This window comes from Megalops cyprinoides, chromosome 5, assembly GCF_013368585.1.
Source record: "Megalops cyprinoides isolate fMegCyp1 chromosome 5, fMegCyp1.pri, whole genome shotgun sequence".
Taxonomy (NCBI): Eukaryota; Metazoa; Chordata; class Actinopteri; order Elopiformes; family Megalopidae; genus Megalops; species Megalops cyprinoides.
This window is the reverse complement of record NC_050587.1, coordinates 34,280,001-34,301,013: the sequence shown is the minus strand read 5'-3', so window position 1 is coordinate 34,301,013 and position 21,013 is coordinate 34,280,001. Positions and strand designations below refer to the sequence as shown.

Genomic DNA, 21,013 nt, shown 5'->3' with positions numbered 1-21,013 from the left:
CGAAATTCTATGCCTGTATCCAGGTAGTTCCGTAGTGACCGCTACAAACTGACTGTTGAGTGTTTACACTCTATACCCCTAACTGACTAGATTGTTCAGTGTTTATGGTCTGTACCCAGAGCTACAGCCGGATTGTTCAGTTTTTTTACAGCCCGTGCCCACAACTACGGATGGTTTGTTCGGTGTTTACAGCCCAGCTGTCGTGGTGGTTAGCTAGAGGTTTGTAAACACGAAACAATTGTCCACAGCCACTTGTGCCAGAGGTGGGATGCGCCCTCCCCCCCCCTTTTGTTTCTGACTTGGCCTTGTGACACGCTAGAACCGTCACCTTGTGTATGTTTTTGGTCCAGCTCGTCGTCTTTGTGCGCCCCAAACCCCCCCATCCCCCTCCCCACCTCTCCCTGCAAGCGGTGGCGTTCTCACAAACATCATGTGACACCAAAGGTAACAATGATCGTCACACAAAAAAGCGGCCGCCGCGTTTGCCTGTCACGTTGAGCGTCTAGCCCCGCTTACTGGGTAAACAGTCTTTTTTTTTTTTCCTTTTTGTTTCTCCTGACCTGTTTGATTTGATTTATTCGCACCCCCCCCCACCCTTCCAGTCCAGCGCTGGATTGTACTAGCAGGTCTGTTTGAGGGCTCTGTGGCTCGCTGGTCGCTGTGTAATTGAAGTGTGTTTTTGAGTGTTCTTGTGTCTGGGAGATGCGCTTCTTTTTTTTTTCCCCCCCCCATCCCACATTCCCTCGCTTCAGTGCGTTTCGGAAGGGCCCCTGTTAGCTGCGCGCTGCCTGGTTTACCGCCACGGCTCCCGGCTCCCTCCTCGTTGTGGTTTGGAGGTTTGGATGAGCTGAGCTGTAGTTCTGCGCCGCTGTACAAGGAAGCGGCGGTGATCCTCCCTCCCACTTGGGTGCGATCACAGTTGGACTTGTGCAGCGTGCTAATTGGCTCGGTGGCCGCCTGCTGAGTGCATATGTCAGAGCCCCCCCCTTTGAGTGGGGGTGTCCAATGCAGGTTGTTTCCACTGAGGGAAATCTTCAGCGTTGCATTCCACAATACAGCTGGGACGCACACGGCCCGTGCGTCCATGAAGGAGTTGTCTGCCGTGATGACTTTTTTTGTCCTTTATTCACACGGTATGACAGCGGACATATGAAAATGATCTTTTGACCGTAAAAAGCGAGAAAAGGGCCTTTCGTGGTGGGGGAGGGGCGTAAACAAACACGCTGGGGACCCCCCCCCCCCCCCTTTCACAGACTCAGGAAGTGACCCGTCTTTTCCCACGGCGAGGTCGTCCCCTTTGTCACCGCTTGTTTAGAGAGCGGGAATGGAATTCTGTGTTGTATGACGCTCAGAAACCTATGTTGTGGCAGCTTTGCTAATGGTTCCAAGATGTTCGCAGGGTTCCGTGGATGTTCTGTGGAGCCCCGTGGTTCCTGACGTTCTTGTCTGTATTTGAAGCACACCAAAGGCACCCACAAGCCACTGCAAAAAAAAAAAAAAAAAAAACAGAGCTCTAATTCTTTCATTCTTCAACGGCTCCTTAATTCCCAACTTAAGGCCAGATTTACCTCAGACCTATTTTTTGTCCCCTTATCAGTTTAGACTCTTAATTGTGTGCCAGTCAGGACCTGTGGTCAGCTGACTGGAGTTTTCCTGCACAAAGGCTTCATTATAAATTGCAGAGGGGAAGGGGGTGGGGGGGCGTTTGGGAGCTCACTCCTGTTCCAAGGTGAGAGACGAGCCGATTGTTTAGATTCGGGCTCTCCTCTTCGGTCATTAGGGAATGGAAATGAACAGAGCGCTCACTTCCTGTTTGAAAACAGCCCGGTGTCCCGCAGTGCTGATTGGATCGTCTTCACCGGCCAATGGGAAAAATGCACCCAATGCCGTTCAAAAAAGCAGGCGGAGCTGCAGACTGCTTTTTTTGCTTCTCTGTTTGAAAGGCTGTTTTGGGGCAAAAGCCTCTAAAAATGTTGTGACGTTGCATGAAATTCCTGTCCAGTCCACCCCTCGATTACCAATATGAAGGCTGTTTTTGATCCCGGAGGGTTGCACTGATTGTTGGAGTGCTGTTAGCCTGTGTCACAGGTGGAGATGACTCCCATTTACGTGCATTCAGAAAGACAGCAGGCAGTTTCCAGTGCACTGTCACTTCAGTTTCATGCTCATTGTCTGTGAGTTTGTTTTGTTTAACTCACGCCTCCACTTTCACTGTTTGTTTGTGTATTTCATATTCCCTTCTTATCTGCACATTGGTTGTTGTAGTATAGAATGAGCTGGGGTTGATACCGTAGAAGCCATATCAGATAACTCTGTGCTTAAATATTTGGACATGGTGTTTATTGTCATTGATTTTTTGAAGGAAGTTCTGTTTTTGTACTCTGACGGTAACAGGTAGCGTGAAATCTGATCCTCATGGCCCCGTAAATATGCCTGCTTTTCATTTTTGGAATCCACTGAATGTTTAAAAAAAAAAACCCTTCTCCGTAGTGTTGAGCTGTTTGTGAAATCTATGGCCAGCTTTTGTGACTTTACCCCAGGAGATAAAACTATCAGAGCTGCTCCCTGTCCTGCTGCTTCCAGGTGGATCCTGAAACGCTGGAACTCACTTTGCTGCAACACGTTTAAGGGGGCAGTTGTGTTTTGTTTATTTCTTTAAAACTCTAGCTTTAGTGACACGATTTTTAAATAAAGCCGATTGGCGGCTTGACACGCTAGCCTCGTTAAACAGCCCCGTTAAACCTTGACCGAGCTTCGGTGCTGTTTATTTCCCCACACGCTGAGTTTGTAGGCGTAATCCCACAAAGTCTTGGTCCTCTGTCAAGATGAGCCCAGGGTATGTTTTCACAGCTGCGGTGTGCTGTTTGGATCTGAATAGCCTCTTCTCTGTAAGACTGCGTGTCCCGAACAGGTGGGTGCTGAAGATGACAGAATCAGAATGGATGTGGGTGGGTGTGGAGGTGTCCACAGCAGTGTGGAGACCATGTCCATTTGGCAGCAATGACAGTGTCAGCAGAACAGGGAGGCCTACCTGCATTTTCCCTATGACCCGAGAACTAAATGGCAACAGAACAGATGTTCCTCATTCACTGCGTGGCCGGCATTGAACTTGCGAGAAACCCCTTTTAGGGCCTATGAGGAAGGTGACATGCCGTGACATGTCCTACTGACAGTGACACAAGGTTCTCAGAAGAAAAGTTAAGTTATCCCTATGTTGTCTTTAAGTACAACATTTTCCCACTCGGTGGTTGTGAGTGAGCCTAGGAATCTTGGTTGGGGTGCTGCTTTACCAACAGACCAGTGGTCAGTAGTTATGCAACCGAGGTGATGTGTTGGGATCTTTGGACGTTGGACTGGCTTTCTGACTGGATGCAGACGGTCAGCCCCCCTCTGTCTGTGTGTATCAGTGACCTGGCACTGGCCAGTGGGCAGACAGTTATCACGGCAGATTGGGTGGGTGGGGGTGCAAAAAAACTGCTGGCTGCCCTCATGGTGCGGTTTCTGTTGATGTCGGGGAAATATCCTCATATTCGTTTGAATGGGGACGTCCTGGTGGCCCCTGGGACTTGATGAGTGGACACTTTGGCCAGTGGCGGTAGGTGACCCCCCCCCCCCCCCCCCCCCTCCTTTATACACTGTGTCCATCATGGGGCACAAGCTCATCTTTGTGTTGAGCAAGCTGTAACTGAAGGTGAATGAAACCAGATATTTTCCGAAGGCAACAATTTTTTTGTCCATGTAGAAATTCTGCTCATTAGTCATTTCACATAGAAGTGCTTACCTAAGCTAGTGTGGTACCCTTTCTCCCTGCAGCATAAGAAAAGTGATGTCTGGAACAGTGCCTGATCTCACTTACAATATCCCAGTAACTCATGGGGTTATGACCAGCCCCTAGGAGGCACTGTTGATGCCAAGGGAAGTTTCCCCAAGGGAACTTGTTTGGCGTAATCCCACCCCTCCACAGAAAGATGAAGCCAGTTTACGGGCCCCTCCTATAGCAGTAGGCTGACACTTTACCGACTCCTGGGACTACCTTTGCTCTTGAAATGTATACCTTCGTGTTGCAGTTATCGTGTCAGACACTAACAGTCAACCCTTAAGTGGCTGCAGTGTACTTCTGGTGTCAAATCGCAGACATTCCAGCTGACCTCGCGTTGGGACAGGTTAGTCTATTCCTGGTACAGAAGTGAAAAGAATATTTTGGGTGTGTCTGGCAGAAGGATGGCGGAGCAGCAGAACGTGAAGATCTGTTCGTGTTTAACATTTTATGCCGGGAGACGTTTGTCTTGAGGCTCATATTCAAGCTGCCATAGAGCTGTGCTGATCAGAGAAGGAAGGAAGCTACATCTGGTCACCCTGCTGCCTCAGAGCAAAAGTGCCCAGGGTGACAGGAAATCTGACACACTAGCTACTCAGTGCCTTCCAAACTTCCCCAGACTGTCTCTTTTCAGAGAATCTGACCCATTTTGACAGAACCTTTTTGTGGGTCGAGCCTTAAATTTTAATACTGTCTGGGTAGAATGACGTGTGAAGATTACTTTGACATCACAGCCTGCCATCTCGAACTTCCTCACAGTCTCCTTTGAGAGCTGAACTTATGAATATTGCTGACAGCGAATCAGATTTTGCTCTTCTGTTCCTGGCTGGATTACTTTGGTTTCTTTGCTTATTTAGTCAGATTGAACTGATCAGATTTGCATTCCCCAGGTACCTGTTAGAAGAGGAGTGCTGAGTGGAGGAATACGTGTTTCTGCTATATCTTGCTGTATCTTGCTTTATACGATTAACGGCTTCATTAATCAAAGCTAACCTTCGATTGAAAGCTTATGTTTCTAGTCACAAATGGTTGACCTTTTAACATTACATTATTGTCATTTAGTAGATGCTCTTATCCAGAGCAACTGACATGGGTTACACTTTTTTACCTTGTTGTCCATTTGGATATTTACTGAGGCAGTTTTGGTTTAAGTACCTTGCCAAGGGGTACAGCAGCGAGGAACTGAACCAGCAACCTTTTGTTTTTGAGCCCTGCTCCTTTCCACTATGCCACACTACTGCCCTATATTTTCCCCACAATGAGCCACCCAAAAGATGGAAAGGCCCATGCCACCAGAGACTTTGACTTGTCCTGCAGTCCTCTTCAGCGGTACACCCATGCCAAGCTGCTCGTTCCCTCTGTAATGAGCCTTGTTTACCTTCACAAAAGGCGTCACAGGGGCAGTGGAAACTAACGAGATGTACTCGCTGATCACATGGGCTTGGCCCTCTTATCAGATGAATGGAAAAAAAACGTGTCGCTAATCCTCGCTGGAAGCCAGGGCTACAAAGGATGTTTTTGGACTGAAACGGATTTGTCTCCTCTGTAGCTCACCAAGAGCCTTTTAAGAATATGTCAGCTGGAGAGGGGGGGTGCTAGACTCTACAAGGCGCTTTTGGAGTGAGCGTTGAATGTGTGCTGTTCTGGCATTCATTTTATTTCTGCCTTCTCATTGTTGTTTTCTCTGACGCCTTTATCATTTTCTTTCTTGATTCTCTGACACCTTTGCAACTTGTTTGTTGCTTAAGATTCCAGTAAAGACAGTCAATCTGGGCAGTTATCTCTATGACTAATTCACTCTGTGTGTATTTGGTCGAGAGTTGCTGCATTTACATCAGTCACTCTCTGTAATTGTGAGGTCAGCAGTGGGCTGTCATTTCCCTGTGTGTTCCGGCTGTATACTTGAATGTTTCATCGGCGTTGCTGAGATGGAGACTTTGTAGAGCGTCCTCCTGTCTTCCCAGACCTCGTGTGACTCATGCTTCCTCCAGGCACGCCTGGCTCGGCCGACTACCACCAGTTAGGCAGTCTCCCACAAAACCGATCAATAAGAAGCTTTGGCTGTTCTTTCCCAGCACTGATGTGGAGCAACGGGAGGCCGTCCTTTCCATAGAATCCCGCAGTCTTCCACATCTATCGTTTCAAATCCACCCAGAAATATGATTCACATTCGTTCTCAACACCAGTGAATATAATGCACTGCTGTATGTGTTTAACCCAGCAAAAAAAAAAAAATCTTTTGTTTGAGGCACATGAGGTGGCAATGAGGAAGTCTGTTTAAAAGAGCCAATCGATTAAAACGTCTGCTACATTAGCTACTGTGGAATGCCTGGATGAATAGGTGGTGTCTAGCAAACTTGCCGTACCTTGCAAATTACAGTTACAGGCAAATGAGGGAGGAATTCTGTTATCCTTCAGTAATCAGTTTTCTTTGTAGGATTGCAGTCGGGGCTCTTAATTTCTGTTTTAAATTTCATTGATCATGGAACTCCATTTGTGCACATAGTGAAATAATAATAATAATAATAATAATAATAATAATAATAATAATAATACAAAGGGGGAGGATTGAATTGTCAGAGGTTTAGCTCTTTGTGGCCTCCTTCTGTGTAGTCTTAAACAAAACTGGTCTTTAAATGTATGACTTGGCAGATCTTTTCTGTAAGAAATATTAAGGGTAGTCTGATAGCAGTGGTAGCTGCCTGTTAATTATGACGAATAATATCAGTAACTTTGTGAGAGTTATCTGCTAGATAGGCGTGTGGTGTCAGTAATGTTTTGTTTAGGCTACAAGGTTAGCCCCTTCTCTGTGACTTTTGCATCCCAGTACAGACTATACAAGTAATTTTCCCTAATTTACATTAAGAATGTTTTGTCAGGTTAACTTCAAGATTTTCACAAATAAACTATTTGCATATGGAAAGGTGAAATTGTGTTCCCGCTGAAAAACTTGCGTCCGGTGAAGATCTTACCCTGAGTGTAATGCTTGGCCATACAGGCGCGCTCAACCGCTGTTATTTCTGGGTGATGATGTTAAACTCGCATACACACATACACACACTCGCGTGTGTATGTAAGGCATGTTATTCAGTGGACATGACCATGTTTAATTATGGCTGTAATTTTTGCAATCAGTCTATAACTGGACTCCTGGCAGTGTTGCCGTAACCGTTCTCCTGGGGAATTTGGCAGAGCAGTGGCTATCTCCTCAACAGGTCAGTGTGAGCACGCTTGGGCCCAGGGCTCCAGTTTCGTGATGATTGTCACATACGTGTTGCTCCGTGGAAACAGGAAGGTGGACTGTGACATGCCTGCAAGTTTCATGCCACTGTTGAAAGAGTAGACCCTGGCAAGGAATATTACAGCCATGAGCAAGGAGCCTTCATGTCTTTGGACTTTTTTTTTTTTTTTTTTTTAATCTTTATCTTTCATGGCTCTTGGATCCAAGTCATCAGCCGGTTTTTTTGTTACTGTGCATGTAATGTGTGCCCTCCTGGAATGTTTTAGGCACGAACTTCACTGAAGAAGTAACAACAGTCACAACAGCAAAAATGAAATCAGTGTACAGGCAAGGGCAAGCAGGGCAAATTAATCATTCTCACTAAAGTCCAACACAATTCATCAGACAGTGTCTTAGGTTTGAAGAGGGTTAAAATGATTTTCTTTGTCTTTCAAGAGTAGTACTCTTGAAGCAAAAAAAAAAAAAAAAACATAAGTGTTCTGCTGGCTCCAGAATTTCTCAGAGGAGGAAAAAATGTGAACCCTTTCCTATAGCTTTTGTCTCTCTATCGGAACAGGGCGCATCTGCGGTAGTTTTGGCAGCGTTCCCATTATTGTGTGCTTCTGTATTGGGGGGCGTGTAGGCCTGCATGCTTCACCCTTACATGTGTGTTTACTTTATCAGCTGCGGTGTGACACAGGCCCTTCACACCGATACCTCTGCAGAGCCCGTGAGAAAGGCGGCATTAAACACACGTGGGCCCAAACGAACAACGGCAGGAGTGATCGCTCTGAGACCGGCCAGACATGGCTCCGGGAGAGTGCGTGGTGAGGGGAGGGGGGAGCTGGGGGGTGCATTCCTTCCCCTGATAGTATATATGCTGTACTGGGGGGCTCACAAAAGGGGTGTCTCCCTCCAGACAGAATTAGGCTGGGATCGGGTTACCTACAGCCAGGAACGGTGGCCTTTCCCGGCAGAGCTTGGTTTCCTCGGGAGTAATTTGGAGAGTCTTCAAAAAAAAAAAGGCGCCAGGGGCAGGTATTTTGAAATGCTTGTGTAACAGGAACTGCGCTCCAAAAAGGACGCCTTTTCCGAATGTGCCGCGTCCCCTCGCCCAGCTGTTTGGCGCACTGGTGCCAGATAAACAGATTACAGTAATCACGGCGGACTACAACGCGGCTCCGCACTGGCATGCCAGGACCATCGGTGGCATTATCCCTTCGTTTCCCTAGCAACATGCAGGCCATATTCCGATGCCCGTTGCACGTGGCAATAGAGCTGTCCGTCATCGTATGGTTCTTCTGTGGTGCAGCGCACTTCTCACTACACGACAAGAGGATGGTTATTATCTTATCAGTGTGAAGTCTGAATGCCTGGCCGTTGCAGCCCCCTGTATACTGCGTCTGAAGGGAGCGCCCTCTGGTGGCTGAGGACTTGCAGATCTATTCACAATATGTTCAGTACACGATCCGCAGTTTCATTATATCAGTTTGACAATGCTGCTTGAAATAAATGCAGAATATCTGAGGTGTGGGAATTACTGGGGTATACACTAGTGCTTAGTCGGTTTTAATTAAAGTTGGCGTACATAATTATTGTAAAACCTACAGTGTTGTGGGGAACCTAGTCTAAGCATGGAAGAGCCGAAGCTGAGCCCAGCTGAAGCTGACTTCTGGTGACATTAAATGCGAATGGCTTTGTCTCCCTGTACATTTTGAACCGAGGAGACAAGTAACCGCAATATTGCTGAGTCTCATCCAGAACGATTTACAAAGGTAAAGCAGCATTGCCTCGCGTGGGAATTGAACTGGCAACCTTTGGGTCGCAAGCCCTGCTTATCACTACACCACACGGTTCCCCTTGTGTATGAATGTAGGAGATTACTGCTTCTCGGAGATTCTGCACTGTCAGAGGTTTAACATACTAATTCCAACCTGAACCTTTAACAGGTTAAGAAGCCCTTAAGGGAGAATGCATGCAGTCTTGTTCTGGCATGCCTGTTTTCGAGGAATACAGTGAACATGCTGTCCTCTTTATTATTTTTTTTCCTGTATTCTCTGACATCATGTTCCCGCCCATATTCTGACATCATATACGTCTCTCCAGACCCGCGGCTCTCACTCGGTGATTTATTTAGGAGGGTCGAGCCGGAGGTTCAGTGCAACGGTGCGATGATGAAGTACCATGTCCAAGGACGCTGGAGATGCTGGTGGCCTGTAACTCCACGCACGCGGTGTGCGTCATGACAGCGTCCGCCTGGGCGGTGCAGTCCTACCGGGGAACCGCGCTCCACACCTGAATGCAGAGTGATTCATTCTACTGAGCTTGTGACCTGAAGGTTGTGGGTTCGATTCCGATTCTCAGATGAGGGGGGGCTGCTGCTGTCATACTGGAAGCAGGTCCTGGGGCTGAATCGCTTCAGTACCTATCCAGCTGTATAAATGGGTAATATATAAACTGCAGTTATGTAAGCCACCTTAGGCAGGGGTGTCTGCTAAGCAAATAGCACTGAAGCTACTGCCTGTCACACCCTCTGGGTGCATTCCAACTGCGCCAGCTTGCTAGTGTCATAACTGCAGTTTGTGAAGAAAGTGGGGACGCCAGGGAGCAATGCTAAAGGCAAGAACTGCGTATGAACAGTGAGTCACTTGATATAATCAACCAGTCGGTGGGTGAAAAAAAAAAAAGGATAAATATAGAAACACATGCCCATTGGCAAACGCACAGCGCTGTATTAGGTCAGAAACGGCGTGTTGCTCGGGGGATAGGGGGGAAATTCAGCTGGCACCTGTTCTGTTTGGACATCAGCTATGCTTCGTTAAAGGGAGCAGGCAATTAGGCTATCCGCTCGGAATCAGAGTCACTGCGCACTGAGGATGTGGCTTTTCCGGTATGTGGCACTGCGGTGTTGTGCTGGCATCTCGCTGTGTTTGCACAGTAAGAGAAGAACATTTCCAGGTGCGGATGAGATGCTTCCTTCCTTACACGGCTGCCGTGACCACACCTGTTAATACAAGTGACTGTCTCATGGAATGATATCTAATGAGGGGGCAGCTGGCTGATCCCAGTACAGCTGGCACTGACTTTAATGAAGCTCCCATGAACACATGTAGCACAGTGTCCTTGATGATGAACCGCAGAGAGAAGGCCTGCAGCTCTGTGGCGCTACAGTTACTGAAAGTCAGGGTCTAGGACATGTACATCATCACATCAGATTGGACAAACAAGAATATTGATGGGAAACGTATAGGCTAAATATCGATTTTTTTTTTTTTTTTTTTTTTTTGACATTGTACTGAGAGTTTCGATTTTTGAGCTATTTCAGTACATATGGCTGTAGGGAAGAGGTGAGCAGTTTTTATTTTATAATATTTTATAATATTTTTGTAAGCAAATTTTCGTGTCCCATGGCCAAATATTTACATAACTGGAGCCGTCCCAGTATTTGTCTAGCTTAAATACAGTAGGGAGTACTACATGTACTTTTAATAAAAAAACTGCAAGTCTGATTTATTGTTTTTTGCTTTATAAATAGAGTGGTGCATCTCGTGTGCTTTGAAGACAATCCTTCGCGCTCGGCCCGTTTCCTTGCCCCATTGTGTGGCTGCTGTGACTCGGAGCTCCCGGCCTCGGTGTGCTGGCGTTTGCGTCCGCTCGTTTGACAGGATGTCCCGGGAGGAAGGCTGACATCATTTGAAATCAATGCCTGTTAAAAGCCGATGGTGCGGCGCTCCATTAATTCAGGGAAGTGAGGGCCCGGTTCACCAGAGGAAGGGCCTCATCTCTGTCCCTGTAGAGCGTAACCCCCCTGCCTTCCAGCTTCCCCCTCTCTGACTGAGGCAACAGGGGTGGCGGCGCAGCATAGTGGTAAGGAGCAGGGCTCGTTACCAAATGGTTGCTACTTTGATTGCTGGGACACTGCTGCCATACCCCTGGGGAAAGTACCTCACCCACGGTTGCCTAAGTAAATATCCAGCTGTATAAATGGATAACATGTAAAAAAAAAAAAAAGTCGCCCTGTACAGGAGTGTCTGCTAAATCACAGTAATGTAATGTGATGAGGCTCTGTTCGGAGAGGGGGGCTTGCTCGATGCAGTGCTCTTCCCTGACGGGAGATAATGAAGCCGAACCTGTCTGACCGGTAGCAGGCTGGGGAACATCCCGCGGGCGGCTGAGTGGCGAGGCGTGGAGAGCCGAGGCCGACGGTGTCGGGATGGAAGAGAAGCCTCCGCACCCTCCCCCGCAGCGCTGAGCTCTCCCAGCTGAGAGGGAGCACGTGGAAGCGGTGCACCTTGGGCCTGTCCCCGATGCACAGGAGGAATCTTTCTTTCAGGATTGCTGCTTTTCCTTTCAAGGTGTTTTTCAATTTCCTTTTCTGTAGTATTCGCTCTCTTTCTCTCTTTGTCTTGCCTTAGCTTTTTTTTCCCGAGCTGTTTTTCTGAGAGATCAGTATGGTCTCAATGGGTTTGTCTGTGGCAAGCACCCAGGGCTCCTGGATGTTGAGGTGTAGAATTTCATGAGCTCTGATTGGCTAATTCTTGCCCGTCAAGCCTCTCTCTGCTAGGATTCAGATTCACCCGTAGTTGACATGTAGAAAAAATGTTATTACATAACTCTGTTTGTGTGATAAAAATCAGTACTTTTTACTGATGATATATGATATTGAATAATTCACATAATATGTCATATATTTTTTTAAAATTAGAATGTTATTACTGCCCACTGACAACAAAAATGTCTAGTTGTTTTTTAAAAGTCTAATGCTAAACCATTCATAGTAAGTACAATAAGCCTTTCATTATAATTAAGTAGCTTTTATTATCCCCATCTTTATTGTACCATTAAGTTTTTTTATTTAATCATCCATTGGCCCAAGCAGTGGGTCTCTTGTACCCTCTTATGCCTCTCTGGCTGATGAGTATAAAAGGAGGCATGCTATTGGTTTTTGTGAGCGCCCAGCTCGAGGCAGTGTGACCCCCCAGGCCCAGGTGTTGACGGCTCTGAGGGCCTCGGACAATGCGCCCATTTTCTGGGCCGCCCGCCCCGCCCCCTCGATGGCCCAGTGTCCCTGACACGGCGAGGATCCCGGCGATGCTATCTCGTCGCCGTGGGACGCGGGATAGGAGCAGCCACTGACAGACGGCACAGCCGACGGCCCCCGTCACACGCCGGGGTACATGCTAGAGGCGCCACGCTGTTCTGTAATTCATAATTCTGTAATTCACAGAGCCATTGTCAGAGAAGCGCACCTCTGTAATGGCAGACCTGTTCTCTGTGTCCTCTGTCGCATGGGGCAGGCCGCTAGGCCGTCCTGCGTCCCAGATACAGGCCTCCCCCTGTTTGACGTAAAGGCTCGCGAGTTCCGCCGGATGGCCCTTATCAAGATCCCCCCCCAAAAATGATCGCTGATCCGTCTGTACGTCCGTCTCGTCTCACATCTCAGAAAGCTAAGCGCGGGAGTGAAACATTTGTTGCATTACTTGTTTGACTCTCTGGAATTTCCTGTCAGAATCCTCTCAGGATCAGATAAGACCGGGCGCCGTTCGTGTGCATTAGGGCTGAGTTCCTATCCAAGCAGCGTGGCGTCAGGAGGGGATGGCTCTCCTCAGGAAGAGGTGTGGAAGAGCAGGAGCTCTCTGCGGGCCTGTGGAAGGGCGTTCTGTCCACTCCACTGCCAGACCCGCATCCTGTGTATGACATCACAATCCAGTCATGCATGTGTGACATCACAAGTCACTCCAAAGGCGTGTGTGACATGAGCTGCCCAAGGGCATGTATGATGTCATGCACTGGTTAGAGGAAGGAAAAAATTATCCATGTGATAATGTGAAATCTGTAATTCTATAATCTGAATCCACGTAGGAGCATGTGAGAACCCCAAAGGAAAAATAACTCTTCTTGTGTTCATTAATCATTTATATTACAGACCTTCCTGTCTGAACACACATCCCTTGCACTGAGCCGTCAGCATTTACTGCACACAAACAGGAGCAATGTTCTGGGCTGTGTTGTGAAACGGTAAATGATCTCACATTGGAAAATATTTGAGGAAAAACAAAAAAAAAATTATCTTGATGGCATAAGCCACTTAATACTAATAGAGACAAGGTTCAGGGGATTATGGATTTATTTATTCAAATCTTTTTTTTTTCTAAAAACCCCTTTGAGTTTGACTGTAAGCTGGGCAGCGGTTTCTGGCCAGATGCAGTGTATAGTTGTTGGAGCCCTGTTCCTCCTGGTGTTGAGATGTGTGTCTCTGACTGGCTCCCGGGCACTCGGAGGGGGGGGGGGTGTTGGAGGCTCTGCCTGGGAGAGCTAGCAGGACGGGGCAGACGCACAAGGGCTCTGCTTCTATCAGCCTGTAGATCTGTAACGTGACCCGGCCTACCTGGCAGCGCCGAGCCGGGTCAGGGATCGGTACCGCACCCTCTCAGGGTCGTCCATACATTCAATAACCTCCCCGCGTGTCAACACCCTGTAATGCACGCCCAGGGGACGCTGCCGAGGCCGGACTCATTTTACAGCAAGGTTGAGGCGGGGCTCGGAGCAGCGCGGCCGAGAACAACACCGCCGTTGTGGGGCCCCACCTCCTCTCGCCAGGGCTGATTGTTATCTCCCCTGATCTGAAGCAGAGGGTACAGGGGAAGGAGGCCGACCGATGGGGCGTGGATTGTCACTTGGGCGAGGCGTCACCCCGCTGGGTTTTTAAAGCCGGGGATTTTAAAGCCGCAACACAGGAAGACGTGTCCATATTGGAGCGTGCGTTCTGACTTCCTGTTCTGCCCGTATATATCTGACCTTCACGGTGCCCTGTCCCGCCCCTCATTTCAGGGCCGGACGTGGTAAACCTGTGAGGGAGAGAGGAGAGGGGAAGGCGGTGGGAGGGGGAGTTCTCCGACGCCTCATGGCATCCCTGGGAGTGTCCATGGCAACGGGTTGAACGGGCGAGGGAGTCAGGGGAGACCAGCGGGGGGCGGTCACCCGCGTCATGGCATTGTCTGGACACAGGAGGGATGCTTCCTGTGTTTGACCTTCGCTCACAGATACAAGGACAGATAACTGTGTGTGTGTGTGTGTGTGTGCGCGAGAAGTCTGGTTTTTAGAACCATTTTATTGTAGGACATACTCCCAGTCTTTGGGGTTTTGTTTCACCCACTTAGTTTTCGAACTTTAACGTTTGAACTTAACCCTTCCTATGCAAATGTACACAGCCCAAGACATACAATATTGACATCACAGTTGGCTCCAAAGAACCTGTGTCACGAGTCGCTAGCACTCGTGTTACAGGTTGTTAATGCCTGTGCTGGATATCGCAAACACCTGTGTCAAGGGTTCCCACCGCTTGTGTTCGGGGTCATTAACGCCCGTGTCCAGGGTCGTTGATAGCTTTGTTGGAGATCTCTAATGGCCGTGTCAGGTTGCTAACAGTTCTGTTTTTCTTTTTCTTCCCCAGGAGCCCTTTGAGGACGGCTTCGCCAATGGGGAAGAGCTCACCCCCGCAGAGGAGGCGGCGGCCAAAGAGGCGGCGGAGTCGAAGGGCGTGGTCAAGTTTGGGTGGATTAAAGGTGTCCTGGTGAGTGTCACACCCCCTCTGCAAAACCACACCAAACCGCTTCATTAAGGGGTCGTATAAAACTGAGCCGGTGTAGTTCCATTTCCGTTTTAGATTGACATAACGATGTAATGAGGGCCATGAGCTCTCTGCAAACTAAGCTGCCCTCACTTTTAACTTTTTGAGACTCCACCAATCCCTCAATCTACAAATCTCTTCTCGGCAAATTTTTAGCGCTGAAAACGACCAAAAGGGAGCACAAGAACAACTACACTTTGTTGGATCTATGAGATGCCTACAAAAAATAAACACTGCACTTCAGGGAGCAAGTTAAGGCTCTTTGCCAAGAAGACCCCTGTTGACATCAAGACTTTTTTTGGTCCCATTAATTGGCATATTTTTATTGTGAGAACATCTCTCAAGATGCCCTCTCGAGCTGATGTTTTTAATGGCAATGCACTTTCTTAGGCATTATCATTTATATTAACTCCTTCCATTAACTGTCCTTAGTACACACTTTTAACATGCCGTAAAAGCAAGCAAGGCCAAATTATTGCTTGTGCGCATTAAGTGGGCCCCCAGGGAAACGGTAAAATCAATTGGAATCCCAAAAATAGGCTTTTTTTTTTTTTTTTTGAAATGCAAGGCCGTGCTTGGAGGTTTATTCATAAAGGAAAACTCTCCAGCATCATCTTTCTCAAGTGCGTAACTTTAATAACCAACTTCATCATCTGTGAGCCCTGTCCGGACAGCAGAGGGCTCGGTGTTTGACTGTTGGCAGATCCGTTGGACAGCCTTGCTCTTCTCCCGCAGCGTAGACCGTGCATGTGCTGCCGCGGGGTTGTGGTGTGCTGTGCCGCCGTACCCTGCGTGACATCTGTCTACTGTCACTGTTAGCATTGCGCTTCCCCCGCGGATTGGCTCTCGGCCGCCCACTCGCGCGATACGGTGAGGACTCACATGAGCACGTCACTGAACGAGCCGCGTGGCCCTCGCTCAGGGGTTTTTTTTTTTTTGCGTTGATGATCGAACCCTGCCAGACAGGGCTCCATTCCATGCCGTGTCTCTCGCATCTGCAGTCAGAATATCGCGGCACTTCAGTTTTAGCCGATCGCAGTGCCGAACAATTCATTAATTTCTTTTTCTGTGTATTTGACATGCTGATTCCACTCTAACAGGCATTGAGAGCTATCCTCTGAAAACTTATTAATTAATCATTTAACACTCATGTCTAATCAGTGCTCAAAATGAATATAGTTTTCTTTAAGTATATGAGTATGAACCCCAGGGGAGGCTTTTAGTAGGGCACACCACGTCCGTGGTGCTTATGAGACTCAACGCTTGGTACATCCAACAGTTGTCTCTGCGTTTACCATATCACAGGCCTAGCATAGTCACCTGTAATGTTGCACAGAAATCAGGAAAGTCCATTACAAACTGACCCCCTTTGCTGTAGCGTAAGGCATGTCTTTTTTTTTTTTTTGAGGAAGTGCTTATTTGTTTGAAAGTTGAGGATTTTTATAGACTGCATTACCCTTTCCCCCCAAGTCCATTTGTTTCAAAGGCCACCTGTGTGTTGTGCTTCTCATCACCCACACTGTATTTTGACAAGCGCAGCCTTTCTCTTCCTTTCCCCCTGCATCATTGTCATCTAAGATTTGGCATGTCTGGTGTTTAAATGGAAATATAACCTTTTGCAAGACACGCTGTTCACATTTCCACACTGTACTTTTTTTTTTTAACGGAAAGTGAACAGTTATATTTTTGTCTTTCAAAATATATGAGAATAACATGCTGTTAAATATTGAGTGGGAGGAGGTTAACAGCATGCCTTATCCCTAACACCGAATCCCATGTGATAACATGTAAAAACTGTAGATAATATAACAGATAAATAACTGTAGACTGTTTGCCAAAAAATGTTGAGTCGAGCCCTGAAATGAGTCCCTTGAGATTGAACTAATGATGAATCAGTTTGTCAGCTCCTTTCCTTAGATATTAATCTCTCATTTTCTTTGCCACTGCCAGTTTAATTTTTCAGACAAAGACAAACTAATTTACTCGCCTTCTAAGACGATCTCACATGTCAATGGCAGGCTACAATTTAGTTGCCACGGTTTTGCATTGATGGGCTCGAGGCTCTGAAAATAGAAGAGCCTTCATTTTGTTAGTAGCGGTCCGCAATGGAATCAAGGAAGCATCCTCCTTTAATCTTGAAATCTCAAGTTGACGATCATTCCGAAGGAACCTAATTTGCCCTCATTTTGGTTCAAAGAGGTGGATCCCTTTGTTACCAAAGCAACCCGGGCAACATACGAATGTGCTGTACTAAAGAAAATGCTCTCTCTCTCTCTCTCTCTCTCTCTCTCTCTCTGGCTCTGATTCAGTCCACTCAACCTCGAGAAACATTAAGCAAATGCCTCCATTTTTTGCTTACATGAACCTTAAGAGAAAACCTAATTTGATTGTCCTCTGGGTCTTGCATTTGCGATGTATGAGTTGAACGCTGCTTACATTTCAACACCTGCATTTAACTGGTAATATTTATGATAATAGTCAGGTACATTCACTGTTTCCATAGCAATTGCAGAGGGCTTGACTCCTGGATTCCTTTGTCTTTACATCCATTTCAGAGCTGGAATTGCACAACTCTGCATGAAACAAAACCTCCAATGTTGTATCACACACAAGGAGCTTCCTGTAGCTTGTATTTGTCAGATGACTGTTGCTTGCCCAAATGCCAGACTTCTGTTTGTGCTTTCATAATGTTGTAAAAGTTAGTGAGCGTGTGGGCCAAATCTCGGTAGAATGCAGCCTCTTGTCCTGGATGTTGGAGGCCTATCGGTGTTTCCATTGGAAGCCTTGTACCGATGAATGAATGAATCTGGTGCGCTTAACCCATGTCCCACCCCGCTTTCCTGCACAGGTACGCTGCATGCTCAACATCTGGGGTGTGATGCTCTTCATCCGCATGTCCTGGATCGTGGGCCAGGCCGGCATCGGTAAGCGACCACCCCCTCCTCCCAGAACCCACCCCACCCCCTCCCCAGGACCTGGGGTCATTTCACGGCTCTGCGCAAATTACTGTTTCAATTCTCAGCTCGCCCTCCGCCCACCGCCACTTACCGCGCAGGTGCAAAGTGCCGAAGCAGAACAGTGCAGACAGCCAGCTGTCAGGCACGGGCCTCTTCTCTTCAGTCGTTGTGACTGTTCGCGTGCCCCTCCGGAATGTCTTATTAGGAGGAGAAAATGAATCCCATTGCCGGTAGATTAGTTGCAGCTTGGTAGTAAGTCGATACCATTATTGCGATCTTGTAAACAGATATTCTCTCCTTGTAGCACCCACACATGAGGTGTTTATAGTGAATGGATTAGCTTTTTTTGTGGATGCAATATAAGAACCCAGGAGCACGCAGAGTTTTGTTACAAGAACAGGTCATTCAGCCCAGTTAGGCTTGTCGTTCTGACTCTTATCAGGAGTGCATCCAGAACTGTGTCAAGCTTACTTCCTAGATAAATCACCATGAGTTTTGGGGAACTGTGGACAGATCCTCTGGTTAATTTCATCTTTAATTATAGTTATTTTTTTTCCTTTTCACAGCTCTCTCCTGTGTGATCATTCTCATGGCCACGGTTGTGACGACCATCACCGGCCTCTCCACCTCAGCGATAGCAACCAATGGATTTGTACGAGGAGGTGTGTACAGTGATGTTCACGTTACTGTGTAACAGTATCTGTGTCCTAACTCATCTAGCCACCTAATTAATATGCCATAAAGCTTCTTGTGGGGTTTTTTCATGAGTCATTTTATGGGGTGGGGGGGGGGGGGGGGGGGGGTTTGGGAATGCATCTTGTCCCAAAATAACCTAATGAATAGGGGCCAGCATCACGCATCTGAATTCACCATCTAAATTCAGCTCTTCCACCATGAGACCAGATGGAAAAGCTTGAGCCTTTCTCAGTTTACCATTCTGAGTGTGAACAGACCTAAAAATAGCAGAGAGAAATGTCTTAGCATATGAGAATATGTATAGAAACGATTAAAAAAATTCAGATATGTTACAACTGGAAAACATCAGAATGCTATCTGAAATACAACACTGATGTGGCATGGACCTGCACAGGCGCAAGTTGGCTTCGTTTTTGTGAACCTGTTTAACCAGCAGGTTCGGCATATTCCACGTCGTGTGTGGACATAATCGCCCGCCTACAGTCTGACAGGGTGTAGGCAGTGCCTAGAATAGGGCTGTAGCCTCGCAAAAGGAAGCTGCAGTGGCTTTTACCCCCAACAGGAAGTTCGCTTCACCGCACTTGACACTAACAGCTGTGTGCGGTTGCGTAAGCACTCCGCATTCCGTTCATTAATGCCTTCCCAGATCCAGGTAATTTACGCCACTTAGGTAGATGATGAACGTTTATCAATTCCCTGTGTGCTCTAAGTGTTAAAACTCATTAGCGGCTGGCACAATGGTATTGATCATATAGTACATTTGTGGAGGGAACGAGAAGGGAGAGAACTGCTTTTCTGTAAATGAACAAATAAAAGATTTGAATTCATCTTTAAGCATAAGCAGAGGAAGGTCAAATTAACTTCCTATCCTTCCGCTCAGTGGTGTTTCCTTAACTCAGAGAAACAAAATTAAGACAGTCTGACCACTTTCTCTCATATAAGCAATGTTCATCTCTACAAGTGCCAGACTTAGTGTTATCCATGGAACAAAAAAATGACCTGGCTTCAGCACAGGTTTTGTCAAAGAAAAGGACCAGGCTTTCAGTTTGAAAACCTCCTCAGTCATGTTTAAAGTTCTCCCCGCTGTATGGGAATTCTGGAAGGTGCATATGAGGCTAGAACCGGTTTCGCCTGGAAGCCTGAGGTCAACTTACGCCTAGAAGATAATGGAACCCCTGGAGAAAGTGGTAGATCATTCAAGGGAACGTTTCGCCCTTTTCAGATCTTAAATCTGTGCGGTTCATTTAGAAGCAGACAACATTTGATTAATCCCTCTTACTTAATTTGAAAAGCCCACTGAGGAATTTCAGGGTTTCTGGCCTGGATTTTTCACCTAACCTCCAAAAGCAGGGAGTTTTAATTAACTCTCCCCTCCACAACCTGTCATCACCCTCTTTCTTTAATCTCTGTGCCCAGAGGAAGGCCAGGGTCTAATAAAAGAGGGAGCTCTGGACAGAAGAAGCAGTGTCCTTTGCGAGACGAGTGAAGGACTGTAACTTCTGACTGTTTCCTGAGCTCTGATTGTGTGCTTGCTGCTTGTCCAGTCATGTACTTGGAGCGATAGGGTTAAAGGAAAAAAAACAACAAAAAAAAAACGAAGTCATTCATTCAAATCCTGAACGCGTCTTGGTGGCGAGGAATTGGCAGCCTGTTGACTTGTGTTTCTTGTGAAAAGTGTATTTCTTGTGAAAACACCAGTTGCTGAGGGGCCTTAGGTGAAGTCACTCTCCTTAGGCACTTGCCGCGCCTCCAGAAACCTGTTCCCGATCGCAGCCACCCGTTTGATTTGATCAGACAGCGCGTTGAGGGCGAGGCATTTAATTAGGGGACAGAGCGTTCTGCCTCCGTCACCTGTGGGTGAAACCTGAGAGCCTGGCGAGTCAGATCACGATGCGGCCATCGGTGCGGGTCATGGGAAGGTCACCACGGCGACAGCACACCTCTCTCTCCTCCCTTATGTCCTTCTTTTTTCCGGTCCAGGGAACGTGCCAGTGTATTAGTCTAATTAGCAGGCCTGAAACCTGTCTGTTGGTTTCTTTTAATAGGAAAATATTCTGCAAGCTGTTGCTGACTTAATCAGGTCTGTGTTTTTGAGTAACGCAGTGGCGAGGTGGACTACATTTGAACCCCCCAATAATTTTCAACACAAACAATAATGAATGAAAACCCTAGATAAACATCATTGACGAAATATTTCATATCAGGGGTGTGCTGTGTACACCCCAAAAGCCAAACAATGGTCCCAACACTGCTCTCTTCATGCCGTTGTTGCTGTTATTATCGTGTTGTGTTTGTTTTTTTTTTTGTTCTCGGCACCGCTTACCTGACCTTGACACCTTGACCTATTGTGCCTCCATAATAAGTCTCCCGTTGGTGATGGAATGCTGCACAATCCTAATTTATGTTAGGATAGCAACCATCCAAAGTTTTTACACTGGCCTGTCAGAAATTGTTCGCATCGTCGCCTAGGTCTCAGGTCTTTTATTGGGTCCCAGCGTGCCCCCGGTGTCGCCGAAACCTGGCTACCTGCTTCCCGTGGCTTTGCAAGTGCTCGCGATTCGTCTGTTTGTTGCCACCTCCGAAGAAGCAGGTCGGCGTGTTCCTCTCACCTTTCGGTTCACCCTCAAACCTCAGATCTGAACCCTTCAAAGCAAACATCTACTCAATCTGCGCTAACCCAAGAATTTCAGCTT

The 21,013-nt window shown here is 47.2% G+C and overlaps 1 protein-coding gene across 1 annotated transcript in view; it reads left to right on the top strand.

The window, feature by feature from the left end:
* Window positions 1-21,013, top strand: part of slc12a2 (solute carrier family 12 member 2) — a 65,051-nt gene that overhangs the window by 12,211 nt on the left and 31,827 nt on the right. The window contains exons 2-4 of the mRNA XM_036528959.1: window positions 14,491-14,610; window positions 17,516-17,591; window positions 18,191-18,286. Coding sequence (XP_036384852.1) covers window positions 14,491-14,610; window positions 17,516-17,591; window positions 18,191-18,286 — 292 coding nt within the window. The remainder of the gene's footprint in view (window positions 1-14,490; window positions 14,611-17,515; window positions 17,592-18,190; window positions 18,287-21,013) is intronic.